Consider the following 13366-nt stretch of genomic DNA (forward strand, 5'->3'; position numbering starts at 1 on the left):
AGTTTGCTGGTCAGACAGGGGGAGGGGGCGCCCTGGATCGGCACGTTCGGTGGGCGCGGGGAGGGCCGAGCTCCCGCCCGGAGCGCAGCCGCGGGCTGGGGTTAGACGCCCCGCGGGTGCGGGGCGCGCCCGGGACCGAGACTCCGGGAGGGAAAGGCTGGGCCGAGGCGCAGCGGCCGGCGCCTCCGGGCTGCGCGGACCAAACCTGTCGGGCGAGTTTGCTGGTCAGACAGGGGGAGGGGGCGCCCTGGAGTCCCTCCCCGCCCCTTCCCTGGGGTCCCGGAAACAAAGCCGGAGTGTTTGCCCTGGGGCTGTGGACAGTGGCCGCTGCATCACACCCTGGCTGGGGCGGGCCTCTGGCCTAGGCCGCCCCCGCCCCACGCTGGTTTCTGCCCCTCCTGCGGGATCGGGGGACCGCGGGGCAAGGGCCAGCCCTGCCGGACTGCAGAGCAGGCGTTCCCCTTGTCCCAGACAGGCCCCCTGGTGGGCCAGGTCTCCAGGAAGTCCCCAAAGGGTGACTGCCAGCCGGGGCCCCTCCTGAGGACGCGTGTAATTTAAGTAGTTGTGTGGCATCTAGTGTGTGCCAGGCACCAGGCAGCAAGTAATTAAACCTTTCATTCTAAAGAACTTGATCCCCAATTGCAGCACAGAGAGGTTCAGCTGCCTGCGGGAGGTCACACAGCAGTGGGCAGCAGAGCTGAGATCAGGCGGTGTGGTGCCCCGGTGCCAGCCAGCTCCTGGCAGCCCTTCTCCCTTCTAGCAGCAAACAGTTTTACAAACAGTTCAGTTGTAGAGGTGAGGAGGGCCCTGGGGGGTTTGAGGCCAGGGGCCCTGGAGGTGTCTGCTGAGACATTTGATAGGGGGGGCAGTCCAGTGCTTTGAACTTGCCCTCCAAATCCCCGGAGACCAAACACACTCCACTGGGGGTGTCCCTGTGGCAGGCGCAGAGACGGGCCTTGAGGCCCAGTCCGCCTTCAAACAGGACCAGACCCAGCCTCTCCCGCTTGCCGACTCCGGGGTCCCCCCAAGCCTGGGGTTCCATGCCCCACACGGCTGCAGCCTCCGTTCCCCTGCCCCTCACTGGACTCCTGCCTCCATCCCCGCCTCTGACCGGGAGTCGGCACCCCAGCGTGCGGCCCTTAGAGGGCCCACCCCGGGCCTTTGGACTGACTCTGCTCTCTGCCTGGCACACCCACGGCCTCCCTGCACTTCCGCTTCTCTTCCACTCCCCAGAGGGCCCCTGAGAGCTGCCGCCGCCCGCTGTCCTGCTCTGGGTTGTTTCCTCAGCCCCCCAACCCCCCGGCTCTCAGCAGCTTTCTTCCCCCGGCTGTCCCTTCCCGTCACTAGCGGCGTATCTGTGCCCCCAGAGCCCAGGCCCGGACGGGGCCCGCCCCTGCCCTCCGCTCCGGGCTGTTCAGGCTTCAGGGCCTCCTTGTGCGCGAGGGGCAGAGGGCGCCGCCTGGCTCTGCCTCCAGCACCTGTCCTGTGGACGTGGGCCCCACGGGGCCTCGGGCACCCGGGCCCGCCATGCCTGTCTGGAGTTGGCCCTGACCGGGCTCCTGGACAGAGCCTGGCTGAGCGGCCCTGACTCGGGGCTGCGTCTGTCTCGGTCGCGCGAGGACGACAGTGGGGCCTCGGCTTGCTGACCCCGAAGGCCTGGGCCGGCCCTGGAGGCACGCGGGGCCTTCCCTTCTACAACGATACTCACGAAACCCTGGCCTGCCCACGCACTGCCGGAAGGCAGCACGCCTCCCTCGGGCCCTCCCCATGGGTGGGTTGGGGGCCGCGCGCACTCGGGGACGCACAGGACGAGACGTGAAGGATGGAAATTTCCTCCTGGGAGAGTGACGCCAGGGTGGGTCGTGCGGGTGGAGCTGAGACTAGATGAAATCAGGCAAGATGGTTTGGGCCAAGAGGCCCATGTGCAAAGGTCATGGGTGTGTGCCAGCGGGGTGCGAGGGGGGGCCGCGGAGGGGGAGGGCTGGGTGATGGGTCTGGGGAGGAGGCTGGCGTTCATCTGAGGGTGATGGCGCTTGCCCTGGGAAGGGCTGTGTCGTGGGGGTGGAGGTCCCCCGCCGAGGCAGGTGTCAAGCACCTGAGGAAAGTCTGTGGGACCCAGGGCTTGGCAGGGGGCACGTGACTCCTGCGTCCCTCTTCCATCCCAGCCGCTCTGCCCTTCCTCATCCTGACACTCGTGAATGCCCCGTACAAGCGAGGCTTCTACTGTAAAGATGACTCCATCCGGTACCCCTACCGTCCGGACACCATCACCCATAGGCTCATGGCTGGGGTCACCATCACAGCCACCGTCATCCTTGTAAGGCGGGGGTGGGGAGGGCTTGGCGCGGGGTGAGGGGGCCACTGGAGGGTCAAGCCCTGCCCTGGAAGGCATAAAGGGGTCTGTTGGGGTGGGGGTGGAGGCACCACCCTGCCCTGGGCAGTGCTTGTGGGGAAAGGGCCACCTTGAGGTCCCAGGAGCCCGGTGTCCTCCGGGAGGCCAGGAATCTGGAACTCCTTCCCGCCGGCAAGCCCGAGGCCTGCGCCAGAGTGCCCGGGGAGCCCCCTCAGTTGCTGCCCAGCCCGGCCTTCAGTCTCTTGGTTCCCCCTTTCTAGGTCTGCATGGGGGAGGCCTACCTGGTGTATACCGACCGCCTCTATTCCCGCTCCAACTTTAACAACTACGTGGCCGCCATTTACAAGGTGCTGGGGACCTTCTTGTTTGGGGCAGCCATGAGCCAGTCGCTGACAGACCTGGCCAAGTACATGATCGGCCGCCTGCGGCCCAATTTCCTGGCCGTGTGTGACCCTGATTGGAGCCGCATCAACTGCTCGCTGTACGTGCAGGTAGATTCGGTGTGCAGGGGCAGCCCTGCCAACGTCACTGAGGCCAGGTAGGTGTGGAGAACCAGCCTCGGGACAGGGGCCTCAAGCCTGCAGGAGGGGTTGGGAAGGGCCCTCGGGTGCTGGGTGAGGAACGTGGTGCCCTGTGGAGAAGCATAAAGCTCATTGGCAGAAGATGAGGTGTGAGTGAGATCCAGACACCATCGGCCTGGGTCTTTCAGCCTGAGAGGAGGTGGGGGCCTGTTGACCCTCGGAGCATAACAGCTGCTGTCAGAGGGGGGCCCGTCTCCCCTGAATGGCAGGTCTCACTCTCATGCTTCTTGCTTTGTCTTGTCACTGTCTCCACCAATACGCATATTAAACTTTTATTTATTCAACATTCTTCTCCTTTTTTAAAATAGTGAAATTGAATTCCCTTGGCATACAATTCACTGAAGTAGCCATCCTAGTCTGTACGACCTTTGCTTTTCAGTACGTTCAAAATGTCGTGCAGCCATCCTCACTGTCTTCCCTTCGCCCGTTTGCTGTCATTCTTCCCCCGTGGCCTCAGCACCGCGCTCTGTCTCTGGTCATGTGGACATTTCATACAAATGGAATTGCACACTCTGGCCTTTCCAGCTTGGCTTCTTGAATGTTTCAGAGTTACCCATGTCTATGTAGCTCCTGTTAGTTTGCCGCGTGGATTTTGGGTTGCTGTTGGTAGGCGCATATCTCTTTGTTACATCTTCATGATGAGTTTTATCACCATGTAATGTCCTTTGTTTCTCCTAACAATTCTTGTCTCAGCGCCTGTTTTATCAGACAGTACGGCCACTGCCAGCTGTTGTTTTCAACACATCTTTTTCTGTCTTTCAATTTTTTCATTACTGCCTTTTCTGTTAAATTGATATTTACTGTGCAAGAACTTTGTGATTATATCTCTCCCTAATGATGTTATTGTCACAAGTTACATCTTTTGCATTGTATGCTCATAGCAGATTTAGTTGGCTGTTTTATGTTTTTTTTTAAGCATATTGGAAAAACAGGATTTCTAAACCTGAAGTACAATAATACTGATGTCTCCATTATATAATTACCTTTCTGCTTGGTTTGCATGTCTTTGTTAAATTTGAATTCCTGTGTACCATACTTCATTTTTCCTTGAAAGACTCCCTTTAGCATTTCCTATAAGGCAGTTGTCCTAGCAGTGAATCCTCTTTAGCTTTTTTGGTCTGGGAAGGACTAATTTTCTCCTTTATTTGTAGAGGATGCGTGCCATCCTCTAAATTCTTAGCTGACAGTTCTCTCTCTCAGCCTCTGACTATATCATTCCGCTGCCTTCTGACACCCGTGGCTCCTGCTGAGACACCATGAGTACCCTTTCTCGCTGCCTCCAAGATTTTCTCTGTCTTTGAGTTCTGGCTGTTTGCTGGTGCATCTTTTTGCTTCGCCAGCCAGGACTCCAGGGAATCAATCAGAATTCTTGCCCACGGCAGCTCTGGCACACCTGGCCACCCACAGTCGGATTTAAGCTGTTCTTGCCCATTTTTCCCATCGCTTTTATGGAACGTGGTGGATCTTCCTCTCCTGTTTTGTCTCTAGTTCATTGATGTGCTGAAACTTGAATTTATATAAAAAGAAAATGTGAGACTCGCATCAGTTGCTGCAGATGGAAAACAATCCTGATAAGAAACGTAGTGAACACTGCGGTGCCGGCTGCCAGCCAGGCACCGAGACCGCTGGGCCGCGAGCTTGGGCCTGCAGCACCTTTGCCGGTCCCAGCTCTGGTGTGGGAACTTCTGTGGCCCTCTCAGGCGAACGAGAAGGGAATCCTTGTTGGGTCAGACGCTGGCCCGGCTTCCCGTGTGAAATCCCCCGTGCAGGGCCCAGCCGGGAAACGCAGGGCGGGGACGCAGCTCCCGGGCCCGGCTGCCTCCACAGGCGCCGCCTCTGAAGCCTGTTGCTCTCCCCGGCCCAGGTTATCCTTCTACTCGGGACACTCCTCCTTCGGGATGTACTGCATGGTGTTCTTGGCGGTGAGTCTGGTCCTGCGTGACCTGCTGGCTGGTAACCAGTGGCCAAGTGACTGCCCCCGTGGGCCCCGTCGCTCGCCTTCCGGGCAGGGGAGGTCGGGGCGGGGGTGGGTGCGGACGCTGGGGCTCCCTCCCGGCCCTTGCGCCTGGCGGCGGGCAGGGGGCTGGCGTGCGGCTGCAGGGCTGACGCACCCCCGGCCCCAGCTCTACGTGCAGGCACGCCTGTGCTGGAAGTGGGCTCGGCTGCTGCGGCCCACGGTGCAGTTCTTCCTGGTGGCCTTTGCCTTCTTCGTGGGCTACACCCGCGTGTCTGACCACAAGCACCACTGGAGCGATGTCCTCGTTGGCCTGCTGCAGGGGGCGCTGGTGGCTGTCCTCACTGTGAGCGCCTGGGCCCGCCCGCCACCCCGCCAGGACGTGCCCTTGTCCTGGGACTCCGCCTTCTCCCTCCCTCCTCAGGACCTGTCCTCCGCTCTGCTTTCTCATTGTCCCGTCCCTGCCCCCTCCCCCAGCCCTCGCCGCCGGTCAGCCTTCTCCCTCCTGTCCTTCTAGGTCCGATACATCTCTGACTTCTTCAAGCCCCGGCCCTCCCAGCACTCCCCGGAGGAGGAGAAGCTGGAACAGAAGCCCAGTCTGTCAGATTCACTGACCCTGGGTGAGGCTGACCGCAACCACTATGGGTAGCAGCCCCCCGCTCCTGAGGCTGGGGCCAGCATGCCCGCAGACCCCGGCGTGGACTGGTTAGCGCTGTGGGCAGGGTCCCTGCTGGCCGGCCCCTGGAGTGGGTTCTGCACACCCCACTTCCTGCACTGGCCCAGGGTCTGGAGGTACCCGGGGCAGCCCTGACAGGGAGGGCCCTCTCCTCAGCTGCCTGAGTGCCCCTGTGCTGGGCGAGGGCAGATGAGAGCAGTGAAGTTGCCTGTCGTGTCACGTGTGTGGGTTTCTAGTAAAGCGCAGTGTCTGCTTGACGTGTTGTGGTGCGTGTGTCCATCGCCACGTTGCGGCACGTGGGCGTCCCTGTGCTGGCCGACCGGGTCAAGCTGCGATGCCTACAGCTGCTTTCTCGGGCAACGTCTGCTGGGGGGAGCGGAGGGGGCACCCGCTCCAGTCCGCTGCTCTGCGGTCGTGCGACCCCAACTGGCGGGACTCTGTGGTGGAGAGAGTGTCCTCGGGGCCGCTCCTCCCGCGACACGGAGCCTCCGGGCCCCAGACGAGTGGCAGCGAGCTCCCGACAGGGCTAAGGGGACTGCAGAGCCTAGCCCTAGAGTATCACCCCTCTTGCCCCCCAAAACTAAAGCATGGGCCCTTCCTTAGGCCTCATGTCGGGTGTGGCACTGGGGAGTTCTGCCAGGTGAGGCTTCGAGGCTCGCCTGAGGCCTCCCGCGTGGACTTGGGACCTGGAGACAGACTCATCCCTTCTGCGTGGGAGTGGCCCCCTCCACGGAGGCCTCAGCCCCCTCCAGGGAGCGGGGCCTGCACAGCTTCCCCTCAGCGTAGCCCAGCTGCCTGGGCCCGGTGCCCGAGGCAGCCACTCTCCATGTCCGGGGGCCCACCTGAACTGAAGCTGACCACTCTTGTCCTGCCCCGGGACAGTGACACGGCTCCCTGCCCACAGAGCAAGTGTCAGAAGAGGAAGAGGCTGGATATGAACTCTGGAAACATTAAAAACAAAACAAACTGAAGATGTGTTCAAAACCTGAGTGTCTGCGACGTTTACAGTTTGGGGCAACAGAAAGTGAAGTAGAAGTCAGGGCGCCTCCTGGTGTGGTACAACTAGGTGGCAGCAGAACAAAGCCAGACCCTCCTGGAGCCCACGCTGGTGCTGGTGGCCTGGCAGAGCACGGGAGCAGCTTTTAAGCTGACTGTTTCTCCAGGGCAGCAGCCTCACAGGGAGGCTGGCTGCAGGGCAGAGCCCACGATGCCCGTCAGGCGCACACGGCTCTGGGACGCCGGGCCCAGCGGCGCGGTGCCTGCCCCAGGCGGAGGGCACGCCAGGAGGGCTGCCCAGGAGGGTGATTACTGTTGGGACCCAGGTCCCAGTTCAGAGCTGCTGGAGCTCGAAAAGGCCAGAATAATACTGAAAGAAAGTCAAAATAATGACAGTAACGTAAGAAACTTTGGGATAACCTCAGGGAGAAAAGCCAGACGCTGTTCTCAGGCTCCGAGAGTGAGCAAGGCTCTGCCTTTTCAGTCTCTTCACTCATCACGCCTGCCTGCTGTTTGTTTGCACTGCGGTTTTACCAGGTCATTTTTAGGGCGGACTCGATGGGCTTTCTTGGAGCTGCCCCAGGAGCTGGGTGTGCAGCCTCTGTGCCTCTCACTCCAACTGTTTTCCAAAGCATTCTTTTATTTTTTGGAAAGTGCAAATATCTAAGTGACCGTGAAAACCTAGGAGGGGACTCCCACAGCTGCACGGGGCAAGACACCTGCTCTCGTCTTCATGCCGCATGTCTCCCTTGACTCGGTGTTTCATGCTCAATTCCAGCCAAGATCAAGGACAACGAGGAAAGGTTATGTTATGATCTGATCAGACTCAGCTCTTCCCTGTTCCACAATTAGGCATTTCTGTGAGGTGTAGCTATCATAGACAAGCTATTCACTAGCAACAAATATACAAGATACAACTTTCATAACACGTGAAGGGATTGGTAGATATTAAGTCAGGAAACCTTAGTATCTGCAACGGTAGACCAGGACAGAAATGCCAATGACAAAAATATCACATCAAGGAACATTAGGAAAGCATCAAGGAACAGCAGGAACACGTTTTATGTAAAATTACATCAAATTTCATGGGAAAAAAGCAAGCCAGAAACAAAAAGTGTTCATCATCCCTATGTCCAAAAGACAGTGTAATAGAAATGAAACAAGTTCTGGAACAGGGGCTCCAGGGCCCTAGTGCACACACAGAGCATGAGTAGCTTTGCTGGGGCCATCTCAGCAGCTGGACTTACTTGACAGCTGACCTAGAACAGCAGCTGCTAGGTTTCCAATTTGCATAGAACTCCCCCACCTTTTCTTTCTGGATCTAAGCGCTAATCCCAAACAACTTGGAACACAAGCCAAAGGTTTCTTGAGTCTCCTGGGCAAAGTCCTAACAAAGTCTCAAGTAAATGTATTTTGGGGGTTTTGTTCCAGCTCAACCAGTGGGTTTTGGTTAAAGGAGCGGCTGCACACATTCCCACACTGTGTCTTCATAAGCTTTCTCTGCACTTTCTTCTCACCTGTGCTGAAAGGGGCAGTGACAACTGAAGACTTTTACACAGTGACTATTTCAGTGCCTCCTACTTGTGTGCTGCTGCTATTTTTGAAGGAATGAAAAGCAACTCAGTTTTCCCAGGCTTCTCACATTCATTAGGTTTCTCTTCATTGTGTATTTTCACGTCTTTGAAAATATTTGGGGTGTCTGAAAACTTTCCCACACTCCTTGCTTTCATAGGGTTTCTCTTCACTGTGCATTTTCACATGTCCTCGAAGTGTGAGGGGCACCTGAAGGCTTTCCCACATTGCTGACGTTCATGGGGTTTCTCCCCAATGTGAGTCCTTACATAGTCTCACAGACTTGAGGGAGACCTGAAGGCTTTGCCACACTGCTCACACTCAGAGGGTCTAGCCACACTGTGTGATTTCACATGAACTTGAAGGTTTGATTGATACCTAAAGACTGTGCCACGCCGCTCACATTTATAGAGCTTAATGCCACTATGTGTTCTAGCATGTTTTCACAATTTTGAATGATACCTAAAGGCTTTGCCACACCACTCATACATGGAGGGCTTATCTTCACGGTGTTTTCACATGTTCTCTCAGATTTGAGAACTGCCTGAAGACTTTCCCACACTGCTCACATTCATAGTTTATCTCCACCGTGCTTCCTCCTGTGGAATTGAAAGGAAGAGGAGTATATGAAAACTTTCCCACATTCCTGCCATTCATAAGGTTTCCTAGAGAATGAATTCTAACATGCTGTGTAAGGGAAGAGGGAGACGTAAAGGTTTTCCCACATTTTGCAGGCGTGAGTTTTCTGGCTCAGTGTCTACACACGTCACTGAAAGGATGAAGGCAAGTGAAAGCTTCTCCACACTTCTTACATTCAGAAGATTGTTTACTAAGACTCTTCACATATCTCCTACGTAATCTCCCAGCATCTCACAGACCTTTACAATGTTAATTTCCAGCAGCTTGGAAGGGCAAGGGAGGCCAACTGCTGGAGAACTGGACTCAATTCCTAGAACCCCTGGGTCTCATTCTTGGAGATGACAACAGGCTAATCAGTCAGGGCAGTCCACTCAGATGTAGCTGCTTGAAACCTAGAAAGGACACTGGTAGAGAACTATACACACCATTTTAAGAATTACTTGTTCTGAGGTAGATGGAATTATGAAGTGAGATCAAACCAGGAACTGGAATCAGAGGTGCGGCAGTTGAGAAGACCCACCAGAGACAGAGTGGGGAGCAGAACAGGCAGATTGTCTGAAATGCATTGCTTAGAGGGGCAGCGGGTGGGACAGGTGAGATCTGCTGTGTCCTGTGGGTCACTCCCTGGCTGGGGATTGAACTCATGCTGCTGTAGTTGCTGATAGCTTCATGGTGCCTTGCTTTAACCAGCTGCGCCAGCAGGGAGGACCCACCTGTTTGGTTTTTTATCAGCCTTATCAGTGCATAGAGGACATAAAGTAGCCATGAGTGAAGAGTTTGCAATTCAGTTGCCTTCGATGCATTTACAAACCCGTGAAGTCAGATTCACAATTCAAATATGATGATGATATGAAATGTGAGAAATGATTGTTTTCATCCATTCTGAATGCTTCCTGCACACTTCTTATGACCCCGTCATCCAAGCAACCAGACCTCGGCTTCCTGTGAGTTTGGACTTCGAGAATCATGGATGTACCCATCTTCACCCGGCTTCCTTTATTTGATGTGGTACAATGTGTTGTTGCACATACTGAAAATTCATTCCTTTATCACTGATAGATTCCCTTTTATGGGCTTTCCGCAATTCACCCAATTCATCCATTGATGTGTGTTTTGGATTGTTCCCAGTTTTTTGGTTATCACCAATACAATTGCTGTCAATATTTATCTATAAGTCTTTTCATTCCTTTTGGGTAAATAGCCAAGAATGCAATGGTTAGGTCTGCCGCTGGTGAATCCTCTCACCACCCCTGCACCTCTGGCCTGTACCCCAGTTCTGTATGCATAAATAAATAAACCTAGAAAAAAAAAAAGGAAACTTAAACTATGCCATGATTCAACAAGCTCATTTCTGCGTATATAAACCGAAATAGATGAAAACAATCCCCAAGAGACATCTGTACTCTCTGCACTGTGACTCACAATGGCCGAGCATGGAAATAACCTAGATCACAGAATAATTCAGGCCTCCAAAAGTCAAACACACACATACACAAGCATGTTAAGCTTCTCTTGCTGTGATACTCCCATGACACATTCACATCAGTCCTGCTGATTCCTAGCACTCCACACAAACACATGAAATTTTAATTTTTCATTCAGCAGGTGAAACCTACCACCACCACAGATCAGTTTAGAAGCAACTTTCCTGATCCATGGTGCTGTCCTTAGATGAAGCAACCCCTTCCTTCCCCTTTTTATCTACACTGAAGCCCCTTTTTTCACCCCATGTAACACCTGCACCAAGGTAAAAAGGAAAAGCCACTGGCAGGCACCTCCCTCACCACTGTGTGCCGCAGATGGGAGGGGAAGGTGGGGAGGCTCCCAGGAGGCAGCGCAGCCCGCTGCTGTTTGAAGAAGCAAAGTCCTGCAGGACTGGGGCGGGGAGGCTGTTCCAGGCGGTAGGAGGAAGAGTCACAGACCTGAGCACCGGGTGCCTGCGCCTCTGCTTGCCCCTCACCCACGCTGAGGGGCCAGAGCTTGAGGGCCAGAAAGCCCCGCTAGCTAGCCACTTTCTAAGCGGCACCCCAGGGATTAACTTTCAACGTCTGAAGCACTGTGACCAGCTCTCCATGCCCCGTGAAGGCCCCTGAGGGCAGGAGTCCTGGGCCTCCGGGCCCTGGGTCCAGGAACGGTGTCGAAGGACCCTCTGCGGAACTCGGTCTGCCTCCCCCCCAAACTTAGCACTTGGGGGGATCCAGAATACATGGGTATCCTGAGAGCTTTCTGGAGCAGGGCGACGACGAGGGACCCCACCCCCACGCCACCCCTGCATTATGAAGTCTCCTGCAGGGCCCAACTGAGCATGCTGATGTCACAGACTGCTGACAGGTCGGCTCCCTCTCTGCTCACCCCTGGCAGGGCTCACCCTCTTTTCCCCACACCCCCGCCCCCCAGAGGAAAGCGGTCCACCTTGATAAGCAGCTCACCTGGCCAGTTACAGCCATGGATGCAAATGGCCCCAAGCTCCCGGAGCCCAGATCCTATTCAGAGGCCCCCCGGCCTGACCTGAGCCCCAGCTCAATCCAGGCGAGCAAAACCCTGCAACAGGACTCCCCCGGCCTGGTGGGGGACAGGCTGCCACCCAAGACGGGGGCTGTGGTCATCGACATGGGCACAGGCACCTGTAAGGTGGGCTTCGCGGGGCAGGCCCGGCCCATCTACACAGTGGCCACCGTCGTGGGCTGTCACCCCAAGAAGTCTGCCACCTCCAAACACACAGTGCTGGAGACCTTCATCGGCGAGGCCGCCCGCTCGCGCCCGGAGCTGACGCTGGTGCAGCCGGTGCGCAACGGAATCCTGGTGGACTGGGAAGCCGCCGAGCTCATCTGGCGCCACGTGCTGGAGCACGACCTTCGTGTGGCCACCTGGGACCACCCCCTGCTGCTCTCGGACCCGCCCTTCAGCCCCAGCACCAACCGGGAGAAGCTGGTGGAGCTGGCCTTCGAGTCGCTGCGCTCCCCGGCCATGTACGTGGCGTATCAGTCGGTGCTGTCCGTCTACGCCCACGGGCGGGTCAGCGGGCTGGTGGTGGACACGGGCCACGGGGTCACCTACACGGTGCCCGTGTTCCAGGGCTACAATCTGCCGCACGCCACCGAGCGCCTGGACCTGGCCGGCACCCACCTGACGGCCTTCCTGGCCGAGATGCTGCGAGGGTCAGGCCTGCCGCTGGGGCAGCAGGACCTGGACACCGTGGAGGACATCAAGCACCGCTACTGCCATGTGGCGCCCGTGGCGCCCAAGCGGCAGGCCCGGCCGGGGCAGGAGTGCCGCCGGACCCTGAAGCTGCCGGACGGCCGGACGGTGACGCTGGGCAGGGAGCTGTTCCAGTGCCCGGAGCTGCTGTTCAGTCCCCCCAAGATCCCAGGACTGTCGCCCGTGGGCGTCCCCGCCATGGCCAGCCAGAGCCTCCGCAAGGTCCCGGCCGAGGCGCGGGCTGAGGTGGCGCAGAGCGTGCTGCTGTGCGGGGGCTCCTCGCTCTTCGCGGGCTTCGAGGCCCGTTTCCGCGCCGAGCTGCTGTGCGCGCAGCCCCCCGGGGCCCCGGCCGCCGCCGTGGTGGCGCAGCCCAGGAGGAACTTCGCGGTGTGGATCGGGGGCTCCATCCTGGCGTCCCTGCGCACCTTCCAGTCCTGCTGGGTCCTGCGGGAGCAGTACGAGGAGCAGGGGCCGCACATCGTGTACCGCAAGTGCGCCTGACCCGGCGGCCCCGGGCAATAAACCTCCGCTGGGGTCAGGGGCCGCCTTCTCCCAGGGCCCCCAGGTCGGCTCCTGGACTCTCCCGTACTCACCTGCGTCTGACCCCACCGACCACCCTCCCTGATCTCTCCCGAGACACCCCTGAGTCACCTGGGACCCCACTGAGGCCCCCACCCCCACTACACCTGCCGGCCTCACCCCGCCAGGTCCTGCCCTCGGCCACGCGGCTCCAAGACCCTCACTGCGCAGGCGCCTCCCTGGGCTGGAAAACCCGCGAGGCCGCCCCCTGAAATCCCAGGTTCCCGCCCCCGAACACCCTCATGATGGGTTGCTGTGATAGACCCCTTAGAATCCGCAGTTTCTAACCCACCCCACCCCCAATTCATCCCCGCCGCATGTCCTTCAAGGTCCACCTGCCTGACCGGTCTCCCCAAGGCAGCCACACCTGGGTGCTCCCTCCCCACCGCAGTGGCTGGCCCCAAGTGCTCAAATGTATGGCTGTGCCTTCTAGCTGGCCCCAGTGTCCAGGGCCTCAACGCTGCGCCAAGGTCCCCTTTCCAAGGCAGCCTGGCTCTTAGTCTTCCAAAGCCACGTCCCTGGTCTCCTTCACGTGATTATCCAGATACCCGGGTGTTCTCCTGCACCCTCATGTTCTGATCATGGCCCTGCAAGTGCATCTCCCAAAGATCCTCACCCCCAAAGGTCCATGTTTTGAGGGTCTCGCCTACACTCACTAAAAGATGTCCTCAGTGCCCAGGACCCAATGGACGGTCTGGCACCGTCCTCCCCAGCTTGCTTTTCTGGAGTGACTTATTTGCTCGGGATCCCCCTCCACGCGGTTTCTCTTGCACTCAAAGGTGGCCTTGCGCTAAGGCTCGAGCCCCCAGCATGACCTC

At 57.8% G+C, this 13366-nt stretch overlaps 2 protein-coding genes across 2 annotated transcripts; both read left to right on the plus strand.

Moving 5' to 3' along the window:
* The first annotated feature begins 2163 nt into the window (after positions 1–2163).
* On the plus strand, positions 2164–5806 carry PPAP2C (phosphatidic acid phosphatase type 2C). Its single transcript, XM_004688953.2, has 5 exons — positions 2164–2317; positions 2614–2891; positions 4799–4856; positions 5058–5234; positions 5406–5806. Exons 1-5 carry the CDS (start codon positions 2282–2284, stop codon positions 5535–5537), a joined length of 681 nt encoding a protein of 226 aa, XP_004689010.1. The 5' UTR covers positions 2164–2281; the 3' UTR covers positions 5538–5806.
* Positions 5807–11216: 5410 nt separating this feature from the next.
* ACTL9 (actin-like 9) lies at positions 11217–12470 on the plus strand. Its single transcript, XM_004688954.1, has one exon. The coding sequence runs from the start codon at positions 11217–11219 to the stop codon at positions 12468–12470; it is 1254 nt and encodes a 417-aa protein (XP_004689011.1).
* Positions 12471–13366: the final 896 nt, after the last annotated feature.

This window comes from Condylura cristata, unplaced genomic scaffold (assembly GCF_000260355.1).
Source record: "Condylura cristata isolate star-nosed mole 26May11 unplaced genomic scaffold, ConCri1.0 scaffold00025, whole genome shotgun sequence".
Lineage (NCBI taxonomy): Eukaryota > Metazoa > Chordata > Mammalia > Eulipotyphla > Talpidae > Condylura > Condylura cristata.